The sequence below is a fragment of the Chelonia mydas genome, chromosome 8 (genome assembly GCF_015237465.2).
Source record: "Chelonia mydas isolate rCheMyd1 chromosome 8, rCheMyd1.pri.v2, whole genome shotgun sequence".
Lineage (NCBI taxonomy): Eukaryota > Metazoa > Chordata > Testudines > Cheloniidae > Chelonia > Chelonia mydas.
In genome coordinates, this window is record NC_057854.1 from 7,549,600 (window position 1) to 7,569,113 (window position 19,514).

The 19,514-nt window shown below is 42.6% G+C and overlaps 1 protein-coding gene across 11 annotated transcripts in view; it reads left to right on the forward strand.

Moving 5' to 3' along the window:
* Positions 1-724: 724 nt before the first annotated feature.
* Positions 725-19,514, forward strand: part of TBC1D9B (TBC1 domain family member 9B) — a 38,458-nt gene continuing 19,668 nt past the window's right edge. For 2 of the 11 annotated variants that reach the window (XM_037906406.2, XM_037906409.2), the window contains exons 1-7: positions 728-1,015; positions 6,463-6,573; positions 11,726-11,844; positions 14,197-14,425; positions 15,082-15,340; positions 16,218-16,425; positions 18,758-18,970. In XM_037906406.2, the coding sequence (XP_037762334.1) occupies positions 898-1,015; positions 6,463-6,573; positions 11,726-11,844; positions 14,197-14,425; positions 15,082-15,340; positions 16,218-16,425; positions 18,758-18,970 (1,257 nt within the window). In that variant the 5' untranslated portion in view covers positions 728-897. Of the gene's footprint in view, positions 1,016-1,339; positions 1,789-4,335; positions 4,471-6,462; positions 6,574-7,570; positions 7,712-11,725; positions 11,845-14,196; positions 14,426-15,081; positions 15,341-16,217; positions 16,426-18,757; positions 18,971-19,514 lie in introns of those variants that run through there. The other 9 variants (XM_037906405.2, XM_037906408.2, XM_043552582.1 and 6 more) reach the window with 9 other exon arrangements.

Consider the following 19,514-nt stretch of genomic DNA (forward strand, 5'->3'; position numbering starts at 1 on the left):
GTCCGTTCCGCGGGGTGGGGGTCTCTGATGCACGGGGGGGGTCCTTTCCCTGGGGGTGGGTCTATGCGCGGGGGGTCTCTGCCACATGAGGGGGGTCTGTTCCCCAGGTGTGGGGGAGGGTCTCTGCGGCATGGGGGGGGGGTCCGTTCTGCGGGGCGGTCCGTTCCCCGGGGGGTGGGGGAGGGTCTCTGACGCGCGGGGGGGTCCGTTCCCCGGGGGTGGGGGAGGGTCTCTGCGGCATGGGGGGGGTCCGTTCTGCGGGGGGGTCCGTTCCCCGGGGGTGCGGGAGGGTCTCTGCGGCGCGGGGAGGGGTCTCTGACGCGCGGGGGGGTCCGTTCCCCCGGGGTGGGGGAGGGTCTCTGCGGCGAGGGGGGGTCCGTTCCCCGGGGGTGGGGGAGGGTCTCTGACGCGCGGGGGGGTCCGTTCCCCCGGGGGTGCGGGAGGGTCTCTGCGGCGCGGGGAGGGGTCTCTGCGGCGAGGGGGGGTCCGTTCCCCGGGGGTGGGGGAGGGTCTCTGACGCGCGGGGGGGTCCGTTCCCCCGGGGTGGGGGAGGGTCTCTGCGGCTAGGGGGGGTCCGTTCCCCGGGGGTGGGGGAGGGTCTGTGACACACGGGGCAGGGGAGTTGTTCCCCGGGGTTCGGGGATGGAGGCGGCCCCGAGCGGCCAACTCCCTTCCCGTCCGCCAGCGGAGACTTGCCGCTGGCGTGAGCCGGCCGGGCCGCCAGAGGGCGCCGCCCCCTCGGTTGCGCGGGCTGAGCTGAGGCGGCTCGGCCCGTCTCCTCAGCTCCAGCCGCGGGCCGCGCGCGGCCCCCGTGACGCGCCCGTGCGCGGCCCGGCCCAGCCCGCTCCCCCTGCCCGAAGCCGGCGGCCTGGCCCAGCGCGGAGCGGAGCCGGCGCCATGTGGCTGGGCCCCGAGGAGGTGCTGCTGGCCAACGCGCTCTGGGTCACCGAGCGGGCCAACCCCTTCTTCCTGCTGCAGCGGCGGCGGGGCCACGGCAAGGGGGGCGGCCTGACGGGTGAGGGGCCGGGCGGGACCCGGGGCCGGGGCCGGGGTGGTCCTACGGTTGCTTGCGGCCGAGAGGGCGGGGCAGGCGGCCGCAGGGGTGCGGGAGCCGGGCCTGGGGCTGGCCTGACAGGGGAGCCCGGGGCGCCCCCAGGCGGGGTGAGGGGCGCCAGGCCCGGGGCAGGGCGCCGGGGGGGAGGGATCCCTTCTCCGCCCCTTTCCTGCCCATAAGGATCCTAGGCAGGGCGAGGGTCATGAGGGCCGCCCGGCAGGGTCCCCATGGGGCGGGGTCCCTCTGCCTTATTCGTGGCCATAAGGGTCCCGGGTCTGGCTCCCCTCACGTGTAGACCCCCCTCGCTTGCAGGGTGCGTGTGTTTGGTGAGCGACAAGACTGACAGGCAAATAGCGACATGAGCTGAGCTCTGCAGTGATCCCCAGTGTGCGTTTAGGGGCTGTTCCCCATCCCCAGTTAAGTAGGGCAGGTAGGCCCAGGTGCACGGATCGTAGGCTTGTTAAATTTCTAAACCGGCGCCTTTACGTGTTCTCTTTGGCTGCCCCGCCTCACGCTTGGGAGCCCTGACCTTAGACCTTAGTCCATCCCCTGCTTTGCTGCACGGTGGGCTACCCACATTTGCCATCCTTGCCTGTCAGCTGCCCTTCTCTCCAGATCCTCCCGTTTCATGTTGAGGTGCTTGATGTTGTTCAGAACTGTTCATTTCCATGTTATTCGCCGTCTTCCTCTCGTTCTTCTTGCATTTTCTGGCTTCCATTCAAGGGCGATCTTTGGTAAGCGTTCTTTTTCCATTCTCAGCACATGTCCCAGCCACTGATGTCTTCTTTTGTAGATTATTTGTGAGCGGGTACTTTGTCCAGTAATTTTTCTGACTTCTTCATTCGTCTTCCTCTCTCTCTGTGTTATTCCCAATATTCTTCTCAGACATTTGTGATGAAATGCATCCAGCTTTTGCATATCTTTCTTGGTAAGTTGCCATGTGTCACTGCTATATGTTGTGATGGCAATAATGCTTGGGAGAAGTTCCCTGTAAAGATCAGCAAAGCCATTTCATTGCTCTCCTTCCGCCTTAAAACTCTCCTTTGCCATAACACCTACAAAAATCATGACAAAGGTTAGGCCACTGGTTTGCTGTGACCACTGCCTGTCATGCTCACCAATATTGTCTCATTGTTTCTTTGTGCTGCTCTGTCTGTATCCACGCATTGCCTCTTATACTTAGATTAGACACTCTTTGGGACAGGGACCATCCTTTTGTTCTGTTTGTACGGGGCCCTATGCAATCGGATCCTGGGTCATGGCTGGGGCTTCTAGAAGCCATCACAATATAAATAACAATAATAGAAGTAGATGGAATTATTTTTTTCTGCATGGGAAAAGATGGTTGTTTGTATGATATTCATGTAGTCTTGACTTGCTAGAGTATCTTCCTTTCTGTGGATTTGTATGATTGGCAGCCTTTATATGAGTACAAGAAAGGTATTATAGTTTTAATGTGCACTATGAGAGAGTGTTTTGTGATGGATGCAGTTGGTTTAGACTTTATAGTTATGAAGATTTTGTTACAGTCGCAAAATTGACGTTGTTTACTGGTCAGTGAGAATTATTCATTTTATTTGTGTGCGCCAGATTTGGGTATAAAGTGTAGTGACGGAAGTGATCATAAAGGGTTTAACTATGATCAAAAATCAATGTGTGCAATCACTTTTAAAACATCCCTCAATAGAATACATACAACTTTCATTATGTGAAATGCAGAATTAGTTATGTAAATAATGCAAAATGTATAGGTCACATTTAAGCTAGTTTGTGAAATGTATAGTCAGTTTTTACATGTCAACACTAGTTAATCAAATGTATTCAATATAAGATGATGTAATATTTACATAAATTGCTGCAGTTGTGCATTTTTCCACAATGTTTAAAGGCGAGGGGTTTTTATTTTGTTTATATAGTGTATATCAGTTATTTGAATAGTCTTAATTATATTTTTTTTATGCTGGAATTTCCTGTTTTCAAAAAGAAGCTATAAGAATAGATGTATCTCTGGTGCTGTGGATTTCCTGAAAGTTTTAACATTTAAACTCGAGCAATTAAGTGACTGAACCTACAAGCCAATTTGGTTCCAGTGCAAACTTTTTTTAACATCTAAAAAGGATAGTGGCTGTCTTTGAAGCCCTAGACCTCTAGAAGCTACAGATAGGCACTGTCCTTGTTCAGCGCATCTGAATGTTTTGGGGGAATAGAAGAACATAGGGTTATGACTGAGTCAATTAAGTACTTGCGCTCTTAAAAGTTTGAGCACAATAGCATTTAATGTTTTCAGTCCGATATGCCATATGTAAATTGTACACACTTGGCACTCAATCGTGGCAAGTATTTAGAGAAAGTAGTCTTTTATTTTAAACACTAATATTCTGTTAACCAATTTGTACAAATACGTGCAAAGCATCTACACCAAAATCAGGCACCCATTGTGCTAGGTACTGTATGTATGGACTGTAAGAGACTGTCCATGCCCCAAGAGTTTATAGGATAAGGCTCTAATCTTGCAGTTGATAGCATGTGTGAACCTAATGGTCTACTCTTGCCCTGTCACTTGCAGGATCAGGGCCTCAGTAGACAAGACAGACAAAGGGTGGGAGAACGGAAGTAGTATTATCTACATTTTACAGATGGGGAACTGAGACACAAGAGATTAAGTGACTTGCCCAAGTTCACACAGGAAATTTTGGGCATATGTGGAAACTGAACCAAGATCTCTTGGATCCCAGTCCAGTTCCTCAACCACAGGAGAACATTAAAATAATGAGGACATTACAAAATTAAGTATCATCTACTGATGTATATACATAATATAACATATAGAAATATGGTGCAAATAACTAATTATTCAATTTGCTCCCCAAACTGACACAGTGGCGGGGAGGGGATATTGTTTTGGGTTGACCCAGAAAAAGAATTTTTGGCAAACCAAAAATGTCAGAAGATTTTCCTTTTGGATCGAACCTGAAACAGTTCAGTTTTTAACCTGTTTTGTTTCAAATTTTACTTACTTTTTATTTAAAAGTTGTTTTGAATTGAAATGTTTCATTTTAAAAATGTTAAAACAAAGCATTTTAATTTTTTTTCTGATTTCTCCCCTCCCTGCCCCATTCCTCTGACCAAAACAATTTGGTGAATTTGATAGAAATTCACAAAGTGTGTAGTCAATCTGAAGCTGTGGTTTTTGGCAAAAAAAAAAAAAAAAGTGTTGGATGAAAAATTTCCCCACTCTAGGTGCAAATTACCATATTTAAAGTTGAACACTAAAATATTATCTCTCAAGCAGAAAGAAGAGCAGAAAATTCTTTCAAGTTAATGAGTGACCTTGCCATGTGGATGTAATATATCTATGAGATGTATAGATTCTATGGTGATGGACACGGCAGCAAACCCTAAAATAAGTAGACCTGGTACCAACAATTATATTAAGTTTTTAAGTTAAGCTTTACAGAAAAAATACAATGGCTGTTAGAATTTTTTCCAAATATGATTATTTCTTTAAAATAATTTTCATAATAGTATAACAAGCATATCCTCTTAGCAGTGGGAGGAGACAACTAATTTGTGTCTAGTTATCAGCAGATTAAAAAATTACCCAAAACAATTTCCATTACCTGTGTTTTCAAATATAGAGCTTGCAGGCAGCTAATTTAGAATTTGTGTTTAAATGATTCTTGTCTCTAGTTGGGTTTTTTTGGGGGGGGGTGCGGGAGTTGTTACATTTATTTCAGTACTCATGTAGTATATATTGCTTGGGAGACTGGCAGCTATCAAAAATGAACAGTATAAATATACAAATGCTGAAGCCTCTTGTACTGGTTATATGTAATAGAGTAAGTGATAAACCAGTTTAGTGCTATTCAGTAGCATTGCAGGAGATAAATTTTAACCATTATCTAATCTTTTGAATCAGTATCAAAGTTCTCAGGGAGTTTCACTTTATCCTCTTCAATCATTTTCAAAAAAATGATTTCTGGGATGTAAAAATCATCAAGATAAATGTTTTGGCTTGAAATTTCACTCTGAAGTTAGGAGGAAGTGAAAACTCCATAAAATCTCTTTTGATCAGCATGAAGTCAGCAATTCAGGAAAACATCCATGTTCAGGTCAACACTGAAGCAAGAGCTTAACTTTAAACATGTGCTTAAGTGTCCTAAATAGGGATGAGCTAAGCATGTGCTTATGTGCTTTTTTGAATTGTGGCAAAGTCCTTCCGCATCCTGTGGATGGGAGTCTGTAAGTCACAAAAAATAAGTTTTCTTTTGCCTTGCAGCCTGAGGATTCATTCTTTCTTGTGATAGGAGTGAGGGAAGTTGTTAGGCTCCTGATCCCTCTGTAACCTGGAAGGGAATTCTGTAACATCTTCTGATAGAAAGAGGATCACCTTTTAACATTCAGATTTAGCATCAGTTTAACAAACAACCAAACCACAAAACCAAACAGGTCCCCCCCCCGCCCCTTTTCTGGCTGCTATCCCCAGGGGGGGTTATCAATATTTAGTTCCAAAAGTATTTTCCTTATTTTAGTACAGTTTCATACTGTTCATACCAAAGACTTCTCTGCTTGTGCAATCTGACCCCACTCCCATCTAAATTGATAATTTAAGAAGTGATTAAATCAAATATGCCTTCTAGAAATGTCACCGAGACCTGCGAGCATTGGCTTTTGCTAGTATTTGCTCAGGTATTTCTCTCTATTTGGTCCTACAATGGTTGAGTTTATCCTCTTAGCTGCTGCTTGCAAAGGTGGCACTGAAAGCTGTGGCCTACAAAAATCCTCTGCTGTATTACTTTTGGATTTTGTCATCCTTAAAATCTCTCCTCATTTTATAAGAATATGAAATCTTTAGGATGTATAACTTTTGGTTCTTTTAATAATGTTTTAGTTTTAGTTCAATGAAAACTCTCTGGAACTACCCAAAAGTATTCTCAGTGTTGGGAACTGGTCTCCACCCCTAAAAACTTTATTTATATTTTTCAAAGAGGGCTTATGGTTTGAGTGCTTGCCATTTGAAAATTACTTATCTTAGACTTGAATAGCTCCAGAAGAATTCTTTCCTGTGTGTTAATTACAAACACTTTCATAGGAACATCTCCTTCCAAAGAAAGTTTAAAGGGAGAGTGTTACCTTGAGGCTTATAATGGACATCTGAATGCAGTCTTAACTATGAAGTTATTAACAGTGAGCTGTAGCTATTCAGTACAGATAATTTGTTTGCTCCTATGACTGGATGCTCACCACACCCTCTTCCAAGACTGAAACACCATTGCTCACCTGTCCCCTAGGAATGCCAAGGGGTCATGCATATTGCTTCCACCATCCATTTGAGACTACATTTCTCCTTATCCCAACTCTCTTATCAGTGACTCACTTTGTTTATCTTCACATCTTTTGTTTCCTAGGTCTGCTTGTGGGAACCCTCGATGTGGTTTTGGATTCCAGTGCTAGAGTCGCCCCTTACCGGATCCTGCACCAGACTCAGGACTCGCAAATCTATTGGGCAGTGGCATGTGGTAGGTACTACTGTGATTACTGGCAGGTGGCTGCATACATATCGTTGCACCATTCAAACCGTGAGTTATACTAAGGCTGAATGTTACAACTGTCACAGGAGTTATGGATTTTTAATGTGTCCACAACTTTTTTGTGATGTGAACCAATTCATTAAGAACCTTGACAGCTCTTAAGTCAAACTTCCAAGCAATATGGGTTGCTAAAACTGGCTGAGCTCCAAAATCTGAGGTCCTGTGAACTCTCAGCGAGAGCTTTAATTTCTTCAGGGGTTGTGTGGATTCTCCCTCCTCTGAGGTGTGCATGTCTGTACGCATGCAGGGGCAATAATTTGGAGAATTTAACTGGGTTTACTAAGGACTCCTGTGGCAGGGCAACTACTGTGCTATGATGTGCTCATTGGTAGCAAAGCACAAAATGGGAACATGTACAAAAATGGGGAAATGAAGGTTATTCAGGGCGCTGATCAATACCCATGATTATCTCTTTACTATATTGTCGTGGCTTAGTCCTTTCCAGCGTAATTATAATTAGTGCGTGATTTTTCCTTTAACAAAACGTAATGAGAACTCCAGCCCCACATATCATCTGCATCCCTTGTACTTGTAAAGCACCATTGCTGTACTGGAATCTTACCATTCCTTACTGCACAAGGCCAGGTATGAGTTGGATAATATGCCCTTTTAAAGGCTATGATCAAGTGTCTCGATGTGTTTGGTCTTTTGGCCCCAAGATGAAAGCCTTGTCTGTGTCTCTTGGACCGTGAAGTACAAACATTGTCTACTAAGTTATATCTGATAGAGAAGTTTGGTTATTGAGAGGCTTTAAGTCCTACCCAATGATGAGGAGAAAATTGTATTCAATTCAACCTTATGGGTCAGATTGACCAGTGTATGATGGGAAATCTTTGCTGTAGGGAAGTAAAATGTGAGCCTAAAAATAATCTCCCTCTGATCCCACAAATATCAGTTTCTGCCCCTGTTCCCCTCCTTCCTCCAGATGGCCACGCAGTCTCTCCTGTAGAGCTGCTTAAAGCCTACAGGAGTGGAGAAGCTTAGAACTGCTGCGTTCCTCCGCAGAAACCCATCAACTCCCATTTGTGGGGAAGAAGATACAGGAAGAAAGCAGGAAAGCAAAATGGTGGGTGAGAAACTCAGAGCAGAAGGAAGCAGCATTTTTATGGATGTACATGATACAAATTGGGATTTATATAGCAATGTGACAATAGTAAATTGCAACTAGCCTCAGAATCTCATTATGCATGGAGCCCTGCATCTAAGGAAGAATGTAAAGTGCATGGGCAACAATATTAGTATCACGCTGTCTGGCGTGCCTCACCACTGAGAGTGACTATCTCAGGGAAGGCTGTCAGAAAACAAGGGCAGACACCCCAAACTGGTGGTATGTTCTATAATGAGATTTCACCAAGCTAATAAAAAATGTGAACTCCTGGATCATTGTAGCAGTCTTACCATGGAGTCACAGTCAGTCCCCTTAGCTTCTCCAGCCTATCTTGCCATGCAGACAAACTGAACTTTGTGATAAAAGGTTATTAAAACTAAAAATCACACCACATCAGGTTTCTCCCCAGTCCCAAAATCACTTACCCCCAGATCAGTTGGTACTCTGGATCTTACACCAAAGACAACACTGGCAGCCAGTTTTTAGTAAACTAACTAAAGGTTTATTCTCTAGAAAAGGAATTAGAGTTATTGAGAGCTTAAAGTAGGTAAACCATTGTTTGTAACTCCAAATGGTGGCAGTGATATGATAGACTGCCAGTTTCCCAAAAGTTTTTTCCAGGGCTACCCAGAATAATTCTGGGGTTCTCAGTCTTCTCATTCGGTTATTCTGCCCTGTTCTGTTCTGCCTAAATGTATACTAATCCATTTAACTCCTTTGATATTCACACACAAGTGAATTGGCCTACGGCTCTGGCCTGAGTTGGTTTATCAGGGTCACAATTAGTTTCTGAGTTAACTACTTTAATCCTTGAATTACCTCTAAGGAATGCAGTTTTGTGGGCTAAAATGAAATATATAGCAAGTATTTGGTTGCTGATAAAATGATTAAAATATATACTTTAGAGAGAAGACATCTTTATTTACAGGGTTTTTATATTGATGTAAGAAAAAAGAATGAAGAAAATTACAAGATGTTATTACATATGTATATTTAAGGTTGTAAAAATAGTATATATAAGGTGCTCTAGTTGAGATTGAAATAACGTGATATGGTATAAATATGAGTGGACAGAGTTATAGTTGTATATGCAACCTCAACTTTTGTCTTTGATTATTGAGTGATTAACTGTAAAGTCCTAACATTCTTGTAACATAGTGCTACGTATGGAACAATAATACTCTGCATGACTCTAGTGTCTTTCATAGAAAGATCTCAAACGATAATTAAGGGTCAAGTTCCTTTAAGGTCACACAGCAAGAACTCGAACTCCTGGAAAAAAAACAGAATTCCAGATTCATTCCCATGTTATAAACACTATACTTCCTCCAAGTGCAAGGCACCAAGCAGATACTCAGGTGCCTTTAGAATAAGTCATTTAAGATTGTGTGATACTTGTAGTTTCAAAACATGTATCAATGGTTAAAGTTAGGCTGCCAGTAAACTTCTTCTTTCCTCCTGGCTTTGTGTATATTTGTCTATACTCCATTGACCTAGTGAAGACAAAATTCATGGTCCCCTGAGCAGTATTTCTTGCTGATTCTAGTTTCTGGTTTCAGATCTTGAGTTTGTTTTGCTTTGTGTAACCACAGACAAGCTGGGGTAGTTTCATTGTTAGGTGTCCAACTATAGACCTTTCAGCTGTGACTCATTTGTTGCCGAGGTTGCCTCTTAACAAGGTAAGAAATAAACCTTGTGTAGAGTAAGAGCTTCAGGGAGCTTTGTATCTTTCCTTGATGCCCCTTCGCCCCCTTTCTTTCATCAACCCTGGTGCAGGTGTTATACCAATAAAATAAAAACCAGCAGGATCTTATTAAAGGGGATAAGATAAAATGTCACATTTATTGTGAATACAAAAAGAATCATAGTAGGCAGTCAGTTATAGCTATAACATTTCATTCAGTTTCACATTCATTCACAGGTTCGTTCGTACACACACACAAAGGTTCTGCAGCTGCTGTATAGTTACCAGTCCTGAATGTAGCTTGAGTTCGTGGCTTGGGTTCGTAGCTTGTGGCGGCTAACTGGCCAGGAAAGCTGGGCACAAGGAAGAGCTGAGTCTCTGCTGGGCATGCACTGATGCCCTTCCATGTTGGCAGCAGAATGTTACCCTCCAAAGTCTTCCATCTCACCCATCCTTTTTGTAGGCTTTAGTTTGAATCCAGAGTCTATAGGTCTTGCTGAGTCACGCTGCCTCTGGGTTCGGTGTGATTGATCACCCGTCAATTGCAGACATGACTTTCAGCCTAGGACCTGGCTTTGATGTTTCTTCAGTTGTACTTTTGTTCTTTTCTTTTGAGGGTGGACTCCTCTTTACTTTGTCAGGGCTGTTGTCTGCATCTTCAGCCGTTGGGTGTTTACACTTTATTTCATCAGGACAGGCTGGGGCTGGAGGTTGATTCCATTATCCATCCATACCTCATTCACACATCTAAACTAAACTAATAAGATTACAGCAGGGTTTTGCAAAAATGAAGGTTGCAGTAAGCTTTTACAAAATGAAGTGAGCATTTTAAAATGGCGTTTGGGACAAGTTAAAATGGAATTTGAGTTACAATATGGACAAGTTTAAGAAATGGCAAACAGTGAACAGAAGTTACAATATGGACAAGTATAATGAATGACAAACAGTGAGCAGAAGTTACAATGTTGAAACAGTGTAAGTTTCAGCAGTTTAAGCAGCAAGTGGATTGAAAGTGAAACTCAGTTAGCCAGTTATTGGGGTAACTGGTTTTATGAATGAATATAGTTTCATTTATAAAACTTTACTTATGAAGTTATATGAATAAAGTGAACAATTAAAAACAATTTCATTGATCAGTTCTACACAGGGGCTTCTTTGCCTGCATAGAAATTTCTTGGTAGGTTGGATGCTGTGTCATTAAAGCAATTGAAATGTTCACTTACACATTTTTAGGAATCCCATTTCTATTCTGTTTTCAATTGGGAGTGAGTCCTGTACATAATTGAAGTAGGATTTTAGAACTTACTGGAATTTAATTGAGGAGAAAGTTTACAAACACTTTAGACTTAAACATAAATTGATTCATCTTTCAGTTGCATTTCATTATATTTCTTACTTTATCTGCTAACTACCAAAGTTCTTAGTTTTTCTGTGAAGGCTTCCGTCTATTGTCTCTGCTTTCATACTGCTCTGAAGTTATAACAATGAATATCTGACATAACCATTTCCATTACTCCATGGTTCTGACTTGAATGCAAAGTTGAGCCTGGGTGGAAAGGGAGAAATCTCTTACTAAAATGTAACTTTCTGAAATAAATAGCTAAAGGAACAAAACCACTGGCCAGCTACCCTTTCTGTAGAAATGTCCCCTCCTCCTAATTTGCTCCAGCATGAAAGGGGATTTTAAGACTTGAAACTTGCCGATGTAGCATTAAAGTGATTGACAAACAAGCTTCTTTTAAAATAAATAAATTGTGCCAAACGTCCCAAATAAACGGCACAGCAGCATTTCAAATGTGAATGTTTCACATTTGCCTTGTTTGTTTATTTCAGGTCCATCTGCTCTCTCCTGGCAGTCACACACAGCATTGGAGAATAGCGTCAAACTGCAGGGATCCAGCAAGTCCTGTTTTTCTGAAATTAGTTTGTATAATGTTTTCCTAATATTCTACAGAGTGTAAAATACTAATTAAGAATTAAGAAAACTTTTCCAAGCTGTGTGATTTGGAGAAAAATGGGACTTGTACACTTGCAGACAGGCTGACCTATAGTGTGCGTGGCTGTCAAGAGAAAGTGCTGCTCATCGCTTCTAGGAGGACCTGGCAATAGTGACAAGAGTTTGACTTTCAATATATTATTTTTTTTAAATGACTCCCTAGCATGGGTGTAGTTGACTGGTTACAGGTGCCCTGCACACTGTTTTCTGCAGTGATGCTTTTATTTGTTTCCTACTGTGAACTTGCAAGAAGAATGGTGTTCTGACTGTTTCCTGTTTGTTCCCCCATTAGGCTCATCTCGTAAGGAGATCACAAAGCATTGGGAATGGCTAGAAAATAACTTGCTGCAGACCCTCTCCATCTTTGATAATGAGGACGACATCACCACTTTCATAAAGGGCAAGATACATGTAAGGGGCACATGTTTCCCTGCAGGTCATGGGGAGGTGGTGTTGAGATTTTTTACCTTTTGGAGGGGAAAAAAATTCCCTATAGATATTTCCATCTTCACCCTTCTCTGGACATATGGTATGCTTCAGATCTTCATATAACTTATACGGTTTTATCAGTGCTATGTTATTACTGCAGTAGCTCAGGATTAATACATACTGCAGTAGAAATCATGTGAAAAGGGCAGATCTCAAGGAGCAGCCTGCCTTTGAGAATTCTCTTAGTGCAATAACTCAATAAAACCTGCTGCCTGTCGGACTTTATCCCAGTGAGCTGTATCTTTGGCAGAGAGAAGCAAGAGGACCACCTTGCACTGCTCTGACCTCCCCCATGTTTGTCACCAGATAATTCTAGCCTGTAAACAATGCACTTTTCCTACTAGGACTATCCAGTATCTGTCTCTGATGTAAAGTGATTGTATCCTAATTCCCACTGTGCTCTGTTTCAAACACACACTAGTATCTTTGCTGGTTGAAGGGTTAACTAAGAAAGTCAGTTTGAACTGTAAGTGGGTGGGGCCTTTGATTTTTTTGGGAGACTGAGTAAGTAATCTTGCCCTCCTGGTGTGATGGGGGTAGAGTCAGCTTTTGCCCAGTTAGTAAAGACCGTGAAGGAGGTGGATGGACCAGGTCTCTGAATGCCTGACTTTGACAGTTTCTCACTAGGAATATTATAGTAGTAAAGACAGCCTGAGAATATCAGAAACAGTGCTTTTGTCTCAGCATGTTGATATAGATTATTAATTCCCTAGATGATCTGGGTCCTTGTTTTCTGAGATTTCCTCTTCCCTTGTGTTTTATAGCAACAGTTGAACTTGGTTGTTGTGCCTTCACTGTCAGTCCCTAGATCCAAATGACCATGGGTTGCTGGCTTTTTTGGTGAAGGGCCTTTAACTCTGGAATTTGCTTTCCTGGTAGTGCCCAAAGTTAAGCTTTGGAAGCAGTGCAAAGCTCCCCTTCCTTATTTTGGCCTTTGCCTGAAGTCTAGGGTGGAATATGTTATCTGTATTTTGGTTTGGTAGAGGGAGGCATAGTTGTAGGTCCAGCCATAGATAAAGTTGTATCCACATTTCTAAAAGTTGAAAATCCAGCTTTTTATAAACTAGATTGTAGATTTGAGAATGATGCTAGGAGCTGATGTGATGATCCATCCTCTAGAGAGATGGAGGTGATAGGAGCAAGAAATAACTAACATGGGCAGCTTGGAAACAGTACCATTACCCAGGCAGTGGCTCTGCCATCAAGGCTGCTGACTGTCTAACAGAGAAGGGCAACTGTGCTTGCTGAAAAGGACACTGTATGCACTGATAAGCTAAGGAACTGATCTATTTTTAGAGTCATCCTATCCTTAATATAGATATGTGAATGTTCCAAAAAAATCCTTTGAATAGAAATATGAAAATGGCACACATTTCTGAGTCACAAATTGGTGTATGCTCCTGGATATTGGTAACACAGAGGCAGCTTCTTTTTCAGCGTCTTAGCTGTTGAATTTGAATTTTTTAAAGTGGGGGGGAATTCTTGATTTTCAGGGTAGGAAGTGCAAGTTGTGGACCATTATCAAGGAGAGCTCTTTATATTTTAACCTATCAAGTCTGATAGGGTATATTTTTCTGAGGTCCTGAGAACATGTAAGTCCCATTGAAGTTATGTAAGTTGTAGTTGCTTGTTGTCTCTGAAAATCAGACCCATAGTGTCACTGTAAGTCAATGGTAGTTTTTTTAAATGGTATTGAAAGGAGAGATAAAAATCTCCATAAAGTAGGAGTGACTTGTTACTGTAATCTAGAAAACGAAACATCAAGACATTGTTAGTTGTGACTGTGAAAAATTGTTTTTCTTGAGACTCCTTTGTATCTTTGTCAGATTCCTTGCCTGTTTCCCACAACTCTTGGGTTACTGTCAGTCTTTTCCTTATGGTTAAACAGGATAGGACAGAGCTCTCTTTAACGCCCATTGGTGCTGTCTATGGAACTCCAAGCCCTCTAGGGAGCATGCTTACTCTTCAGCAGTACCAGGAATTCACCTCAGGTCTCCTGCATGGCAGTATAGAGTGCTAACTCTGAGTTACTAGGCCAGTCATGAGAAGGTCACTGAGATGTTATTTATGGACACTAGCTTTCAGTGTGTGTTCAGGCACAGGTTCTGATTTGTTGTTCTTATTAAATGTCTTTGTTTTGCCTTTAACCTGGATCTGGTGCTGATTCCCTTGCCATGTTCTTTCTCTCTGTCTCTGAGATTGTGCTACTTTAACACTGTAAGTGAAGGCAGCACTGATTTTTCCACTTTCCATCATCCTCTCCTCTCCCTTCAGGGCATTATTGCTGAAGAGAACAAGAATCAGCAGCCCCTGGGTGAAGAGGATCCAGGTAAATTTAAGGAGGCTGAACTCAAGATGCGAAAACAGTTTGGAATGCCTGAGGTGGAGAAGCTAGTCAATTACTATTCTTGCAGCTACTGGAAAGGGCGTGTTCCAAGGCAGGGCTGGCTATATCTTACTGTCAATCACCTCTGTTTCTACTCCTTCCTGCTGGGCAAAGAAGGTAAGTTATCAGCTTGCTATGTGCTCTTGTCTGCCACTTCCCCCTTGATATAGTTGATCATTGGTGTGGGCTTTTTTGGCTGTTTTTAATTTTTTTTCCCCATGGGAATCTTCTTTTAGCCCCAGCACACAGCCTTCAGGTTCCACTTACACTTGTCATCTAGCTTTCTCATGACTTTATGGGTAGAATTCTCAAAAGTACCTAAAGTGATCTAGAAGCTTGTGGCAAAGTCTGCACTTCCCTGTAACTCCCACACGTTGACGCTGTGGACGCAAACTAAAAGGTTCCTAGTTCGCATTAACCTAGTGCTGTTTGTGGTTCTTTATTGGAGTTTTGAGATCTTGATGGCATTTGCCTCAGGAGTTACTCTGTTGCCCGTAGTTATCTGCTATGGATGAGATATGAAAACCTGAGGAGATATAATTAGGAGTATGCACTAATTCGGCAACATTCAGGTGGGATCCAGTATTGTTTCATAGACCAGTTATTGTCAGACAGTGCTTTCTTTATGGTGAAGCACTTGGGAAGAAAAAAAATTGCCCAAGAGTGGGAAAAGAAATAGTAAGTCTTGCTTGCTGCTTTGACTTCTTTCCTACTGGCTATGTGTATTTTGCATCACATTGTAATTGGTGGGTTTACTTTGGGTGCTTCCCTAGTGACCCTGATAGTCCAGTGGGTGGACGTGACACAGCTGGAAAAAAACGCCACACTGCTGTTCCCTGAGTGCATTAAAGTGAGTACCAGGGATAGCGAGCTTTACTTCTCCATGTTCCTCAACATCAATGAGACCTTCAAGCTGATGGAACAGCTGGCCAATATCGCCATGCGGCAGCTATTGGACAACGAGGGCTTCCTGGAGGACAAGTCCCTTCCCAAGCCCAGCAAGCCTCTAAAGAACATCTCTGCACTCAAAAGGTGTGTGTCTCTTCCAGCAGTGGAAATGGGAAGAGGGGAAGGGAGGAGCAGGAGAGTCAAAGAATGGACGTACATTATTTAGTAATATATGGATTAGCACCTGAGGCCCAAATCTGAATCAAGGCTTGATTACTTTAGGTGCTACATAATCTCTGACATTCCCCCCTTGTAGCTATTTTCATTTTTGTCCTGAGTACAATTCATCTATATTTTAGACAAGTTCAGTTTTCCCTCTGTGTATGAAGGCATAGACTGAACTTTCAATGATCCCTATCTGAAAATAATCATGTAAGCAGAATTTGCTTCTATTGGAGATGACTTCATCTACAATGCCTTCTGCTTTGGTACAGTAATGCATTTGGGGAAGGGTAAGGCATGCAACTATTTAGAAGCATGCTTTCAGGATCCCTATATTTCCCCCCAATCCTCTGCTCTGATCTCCTTTTTTAAAAGGTGAGGGTCTTAAAAAAATCATAGTACGCTTATAGCATTTTACATCTTCAAAGTATTGTACAAATTTTAATAGTACCACTGTTTTGGGATGGAAGGTTGTACAGTTGTTTAAATCCATCTGTTTCAACCTTGTAACGATTTCTCTCAAAGTATTTATGAGAGTAAGGTATATTTTATGTTTATGAGATGCATCCAAGAGAAACCTTGTTTTATCTTTTAAGTACTTGTGCTCCAGAGAATGTGTGGGTGTTGTGGTATATCTCAGTTTGAGAAGTGAACAGTGAGAAGACGAGAGGCACTCTTGCACGCTGAGACTGGAATGAACCTTTGGTTGTGGTGTTTCCTTCTTAGGATTTTGAGAATGTAGGGTGAGGCCATTCATGCCTCCCAGTGTGGGGATTACCCTTCTCTTTTTTCCCCCCAGAGATCTGGATGCTCGAGCCAAAAATGATTGGTATCGTGCCACCTTCCGGCTGCCCAAGGATGAACGCCTGGATGGACATACAGACTGCACCTTGTGGACTCCATTTAACAAGATGCACATACCTGGCCAGATGTTTGTTTCCAACAATTACATCTGTTTTGCCAGCAAGGCAGAGGAGGCCTGTCATCTCATCATTCCACTCAGGGAGGTGGGAACCTGTTAAAATGAAAAGCCACTTATGCATCAGGACTACAAGCTTTTGGTCTTTAGCTTTTGGGTGTTTCTGGTGCTTACAGGTTGTGAATCCTGACTCTTGACCACAGTTAATCCATAGGCTAAGAACATAAGAACAGCCATACTGGATCAGACCAATAGTCCATCTAGCTCAGTATCCTGTCTTCCGACAGTGGCCAATGCCAGGTGCTTCAGAGGGAATGAACAGAAGAGGTAATCATCAAGTGATACATCCTCTGTCACTCATTCCCAGCGTCTGGCAAACAGAGGCTAGGGACACTTCAGAGCATGGTTTTGCATCCCTGTTCGTCTTGGCTCATAGCCATTGATGGACCTATCCTCCATGAATTTAGCTAGTTCTTTTTTGAACCCTGTTATAGTCTTGGCCTTCACAACATCCTCTGGCAATGAGTTCCACAGCTCGACTGTGCATTGTGAAGAAATACTTCTTTTTGTTTGTTTTAAACCTGCTGCCTATAAATTTAATTTGGTGACCCCTGTTTCTTGTGTTCTGAGGAGTAAATAACACTTCCTTATTTACTTTCGCCAGGCATGATTTTATAGATCTCTATCATATCCCTCCCAGTTGTCTCTTTTTCAACTGAAAAGTCCCAGTCTTATTAATTTCTCCTCATATGGCAGCTGTTTCATAACCCTAATAATTTTTGTTGTTGTTTTCTGTACCTTTTCCAATTCCAGTATATCTTTTTTGAGATGCGGTGACCAGATCTGCACACAGTATTCAAGATGTGGGCGTACCATGGATTTATAGAGAGGCAATATGATGTTTTCTGTCTTCTTATCTATCCCTTACCTAATGATTCCCAAATGGTTTCAGCAGAAATGACAGTTTATTTAGGTGCTGGGGGATTCTTTCATAATGGGCAATGATTCTAGCAAAAGACTGAGATCAGTTCCTATTGAAAGAGAAATCTGTCTCCAAAACCTGAGTAACAGGGAAGGAAGCAAAGGTAGAGTACACATGCAAATATTTTCTTCAGTAACCATGAGACTGCTGACTAGTAAGTTTGTTTCTTATCCAATTCTGGAAGTATCCATAGACAAGTCAAACTTTCAGTGCTTAACAAAGTCTGTTCAAAGGACATTGTGACTGTTGGTTTATTTTTTTTACGTTTTAGATTTTGTTTTTCCTCTCCTGTTTGTAAAAGAAAGCCCTCTTAGCAGCTTGAAAGTAGCATTTTTCCCCCATGCCACTTTGTCCGTTCCCATTTGGCAAAAAGATTTTTTTCTATTTTTAATTAAACCGAAATGCATCTTGCTTGCGTGCCATCATTAATGAAATCTGCACATCTCCTTCAATAGAACTCGTTAACAAAGAAGGAAGGGGGAACAACAACAACAACAAAATACTTTTTCTGTAGCTCTTATAAAAAAAAATAAGCTTTCAGGGTGTCTTGCTCTGTTTTGTACTAGTGGAGATAGGGCTACTGTTAGAGTATCGGGCACAGCTGTTTGTGCCCAGTGCAGGTGAGCACACTTTTCTGTCTTGGCATTCTCTCTCCTTTTCTAGAAAAGTAGCATTTTTTTAAAAAAAAGAAAAGGAGTACTTGTGGCACCTTAGAGACTAACCAAGTTATTTGAGCATAAGATTGCATCCGATGAAGTGAGCTGTAGCTCACGAAAGCTTATGCTCAAATAACTTGGTTAGTCGCTAAGGTGCCACAAGTACTCCTTTTCTTTTTGCAAATACAGACTAACACGGCTGTTACTCTGAAACAGTTTTTTTTAAACAATCTCTTGTATTTTCTTATTTTGTTTACACACTCAATTTTGTAAATAGGAAAAAAGGCAAAATCGTATTCACACTGCATATGTTTTTATTCTTTCAATTTAAAAGGGTTCTCAGCATCTTGATGGGGGGCAGTGAAAGGTCTGTCCTTCAGCTGAGGAAACTGAGGAAAGCCCTCCAATCTTTCTGTATAAACCAGAGCACATGGCAGGCATGAGGAAGCAGGTGTTAAAAAAGCAAAGTAAACTCCTCTTTGTGGTGGTACTTCATCAGTTTTCTTCCCCTTCTTTCCACAACAGGTGCCACTATCATTCCTGTAAAAACCACATCAGCTACAGCAGAGGCTGCTGGCTGAGACCATCTTGCATGTGTCTTGTTAAATGATTTGATAATGGAGTTGATGTGTTGGCAAAAATTAATACCTGGAGGACAATCCAGGTTATAAATGTTTTATAGCAAATTAAATTTGGACCTGCCTCTCAGAGTCCCTTTTAATGATCAAATGGAAATGATGGAGACCTGCTATATCTAAATTGCATGTGACTGTCTTTTCCAGGTGGCAGTCGTTGAGAAAGCAGACAGCTCCAGTGTCTTGCCCCGCCCTCTCTCCATCAGCACCAAAAGTAAAATGACCTTCCTCTTCGCCAACCTGAAGGACCGAGATTTCCTGGTACAGAGAATCTCTGACTTCTTGCAGAGAACACCATCAAAGAAATCGGATGGCAGTGGCAGAAAGTGGAAGGGGAGCTTCAGTGACACTGGATGTGAGGTACTAGAGCAGGGTTCTGGAGTGGACTTTCCACCTTTCCAAAGAGATGTTTGTTGCATTGTGTACTCCAGGAAATGGCATCTTCCTATCAGACTCCTACTCTGAAAGCTGGAGGCTGTTTAAGCTCCGACATTTCAGGTCTTTATAATGAGGAACAGTGGGAATAAGACCTATTTACATCAATTTCTCATTTGCATTACTATTCTCTGCAGATTAGGGAAGTTACCCATTCATTGGTTAGAGTTGCATTATAATTTCTCAAGATAAAGAAAGCTAGAGCCTGAGCATCACAGAGAAAATGGTGTTTATGCTGGGGGAGTGCTGTTGGCAAGGGGAAAGGAGGTAGGCTGCATCTATTTCTTTGAAAGGCAGGGGAAGAGAGAGGGAGGCTGAAATGTTAGACTAGATTCTCTGGTCCGCTGTACCCCTTCTGCACAGTCAGTCAGTGTAAAGGGAGCAAATACCTCCTCCTAAATCCCGTGCCGGGGATACCTTCAGTATGGGACAATCCCTAGGGAGCGTAAAGCTTCCCTTTCCACAACTC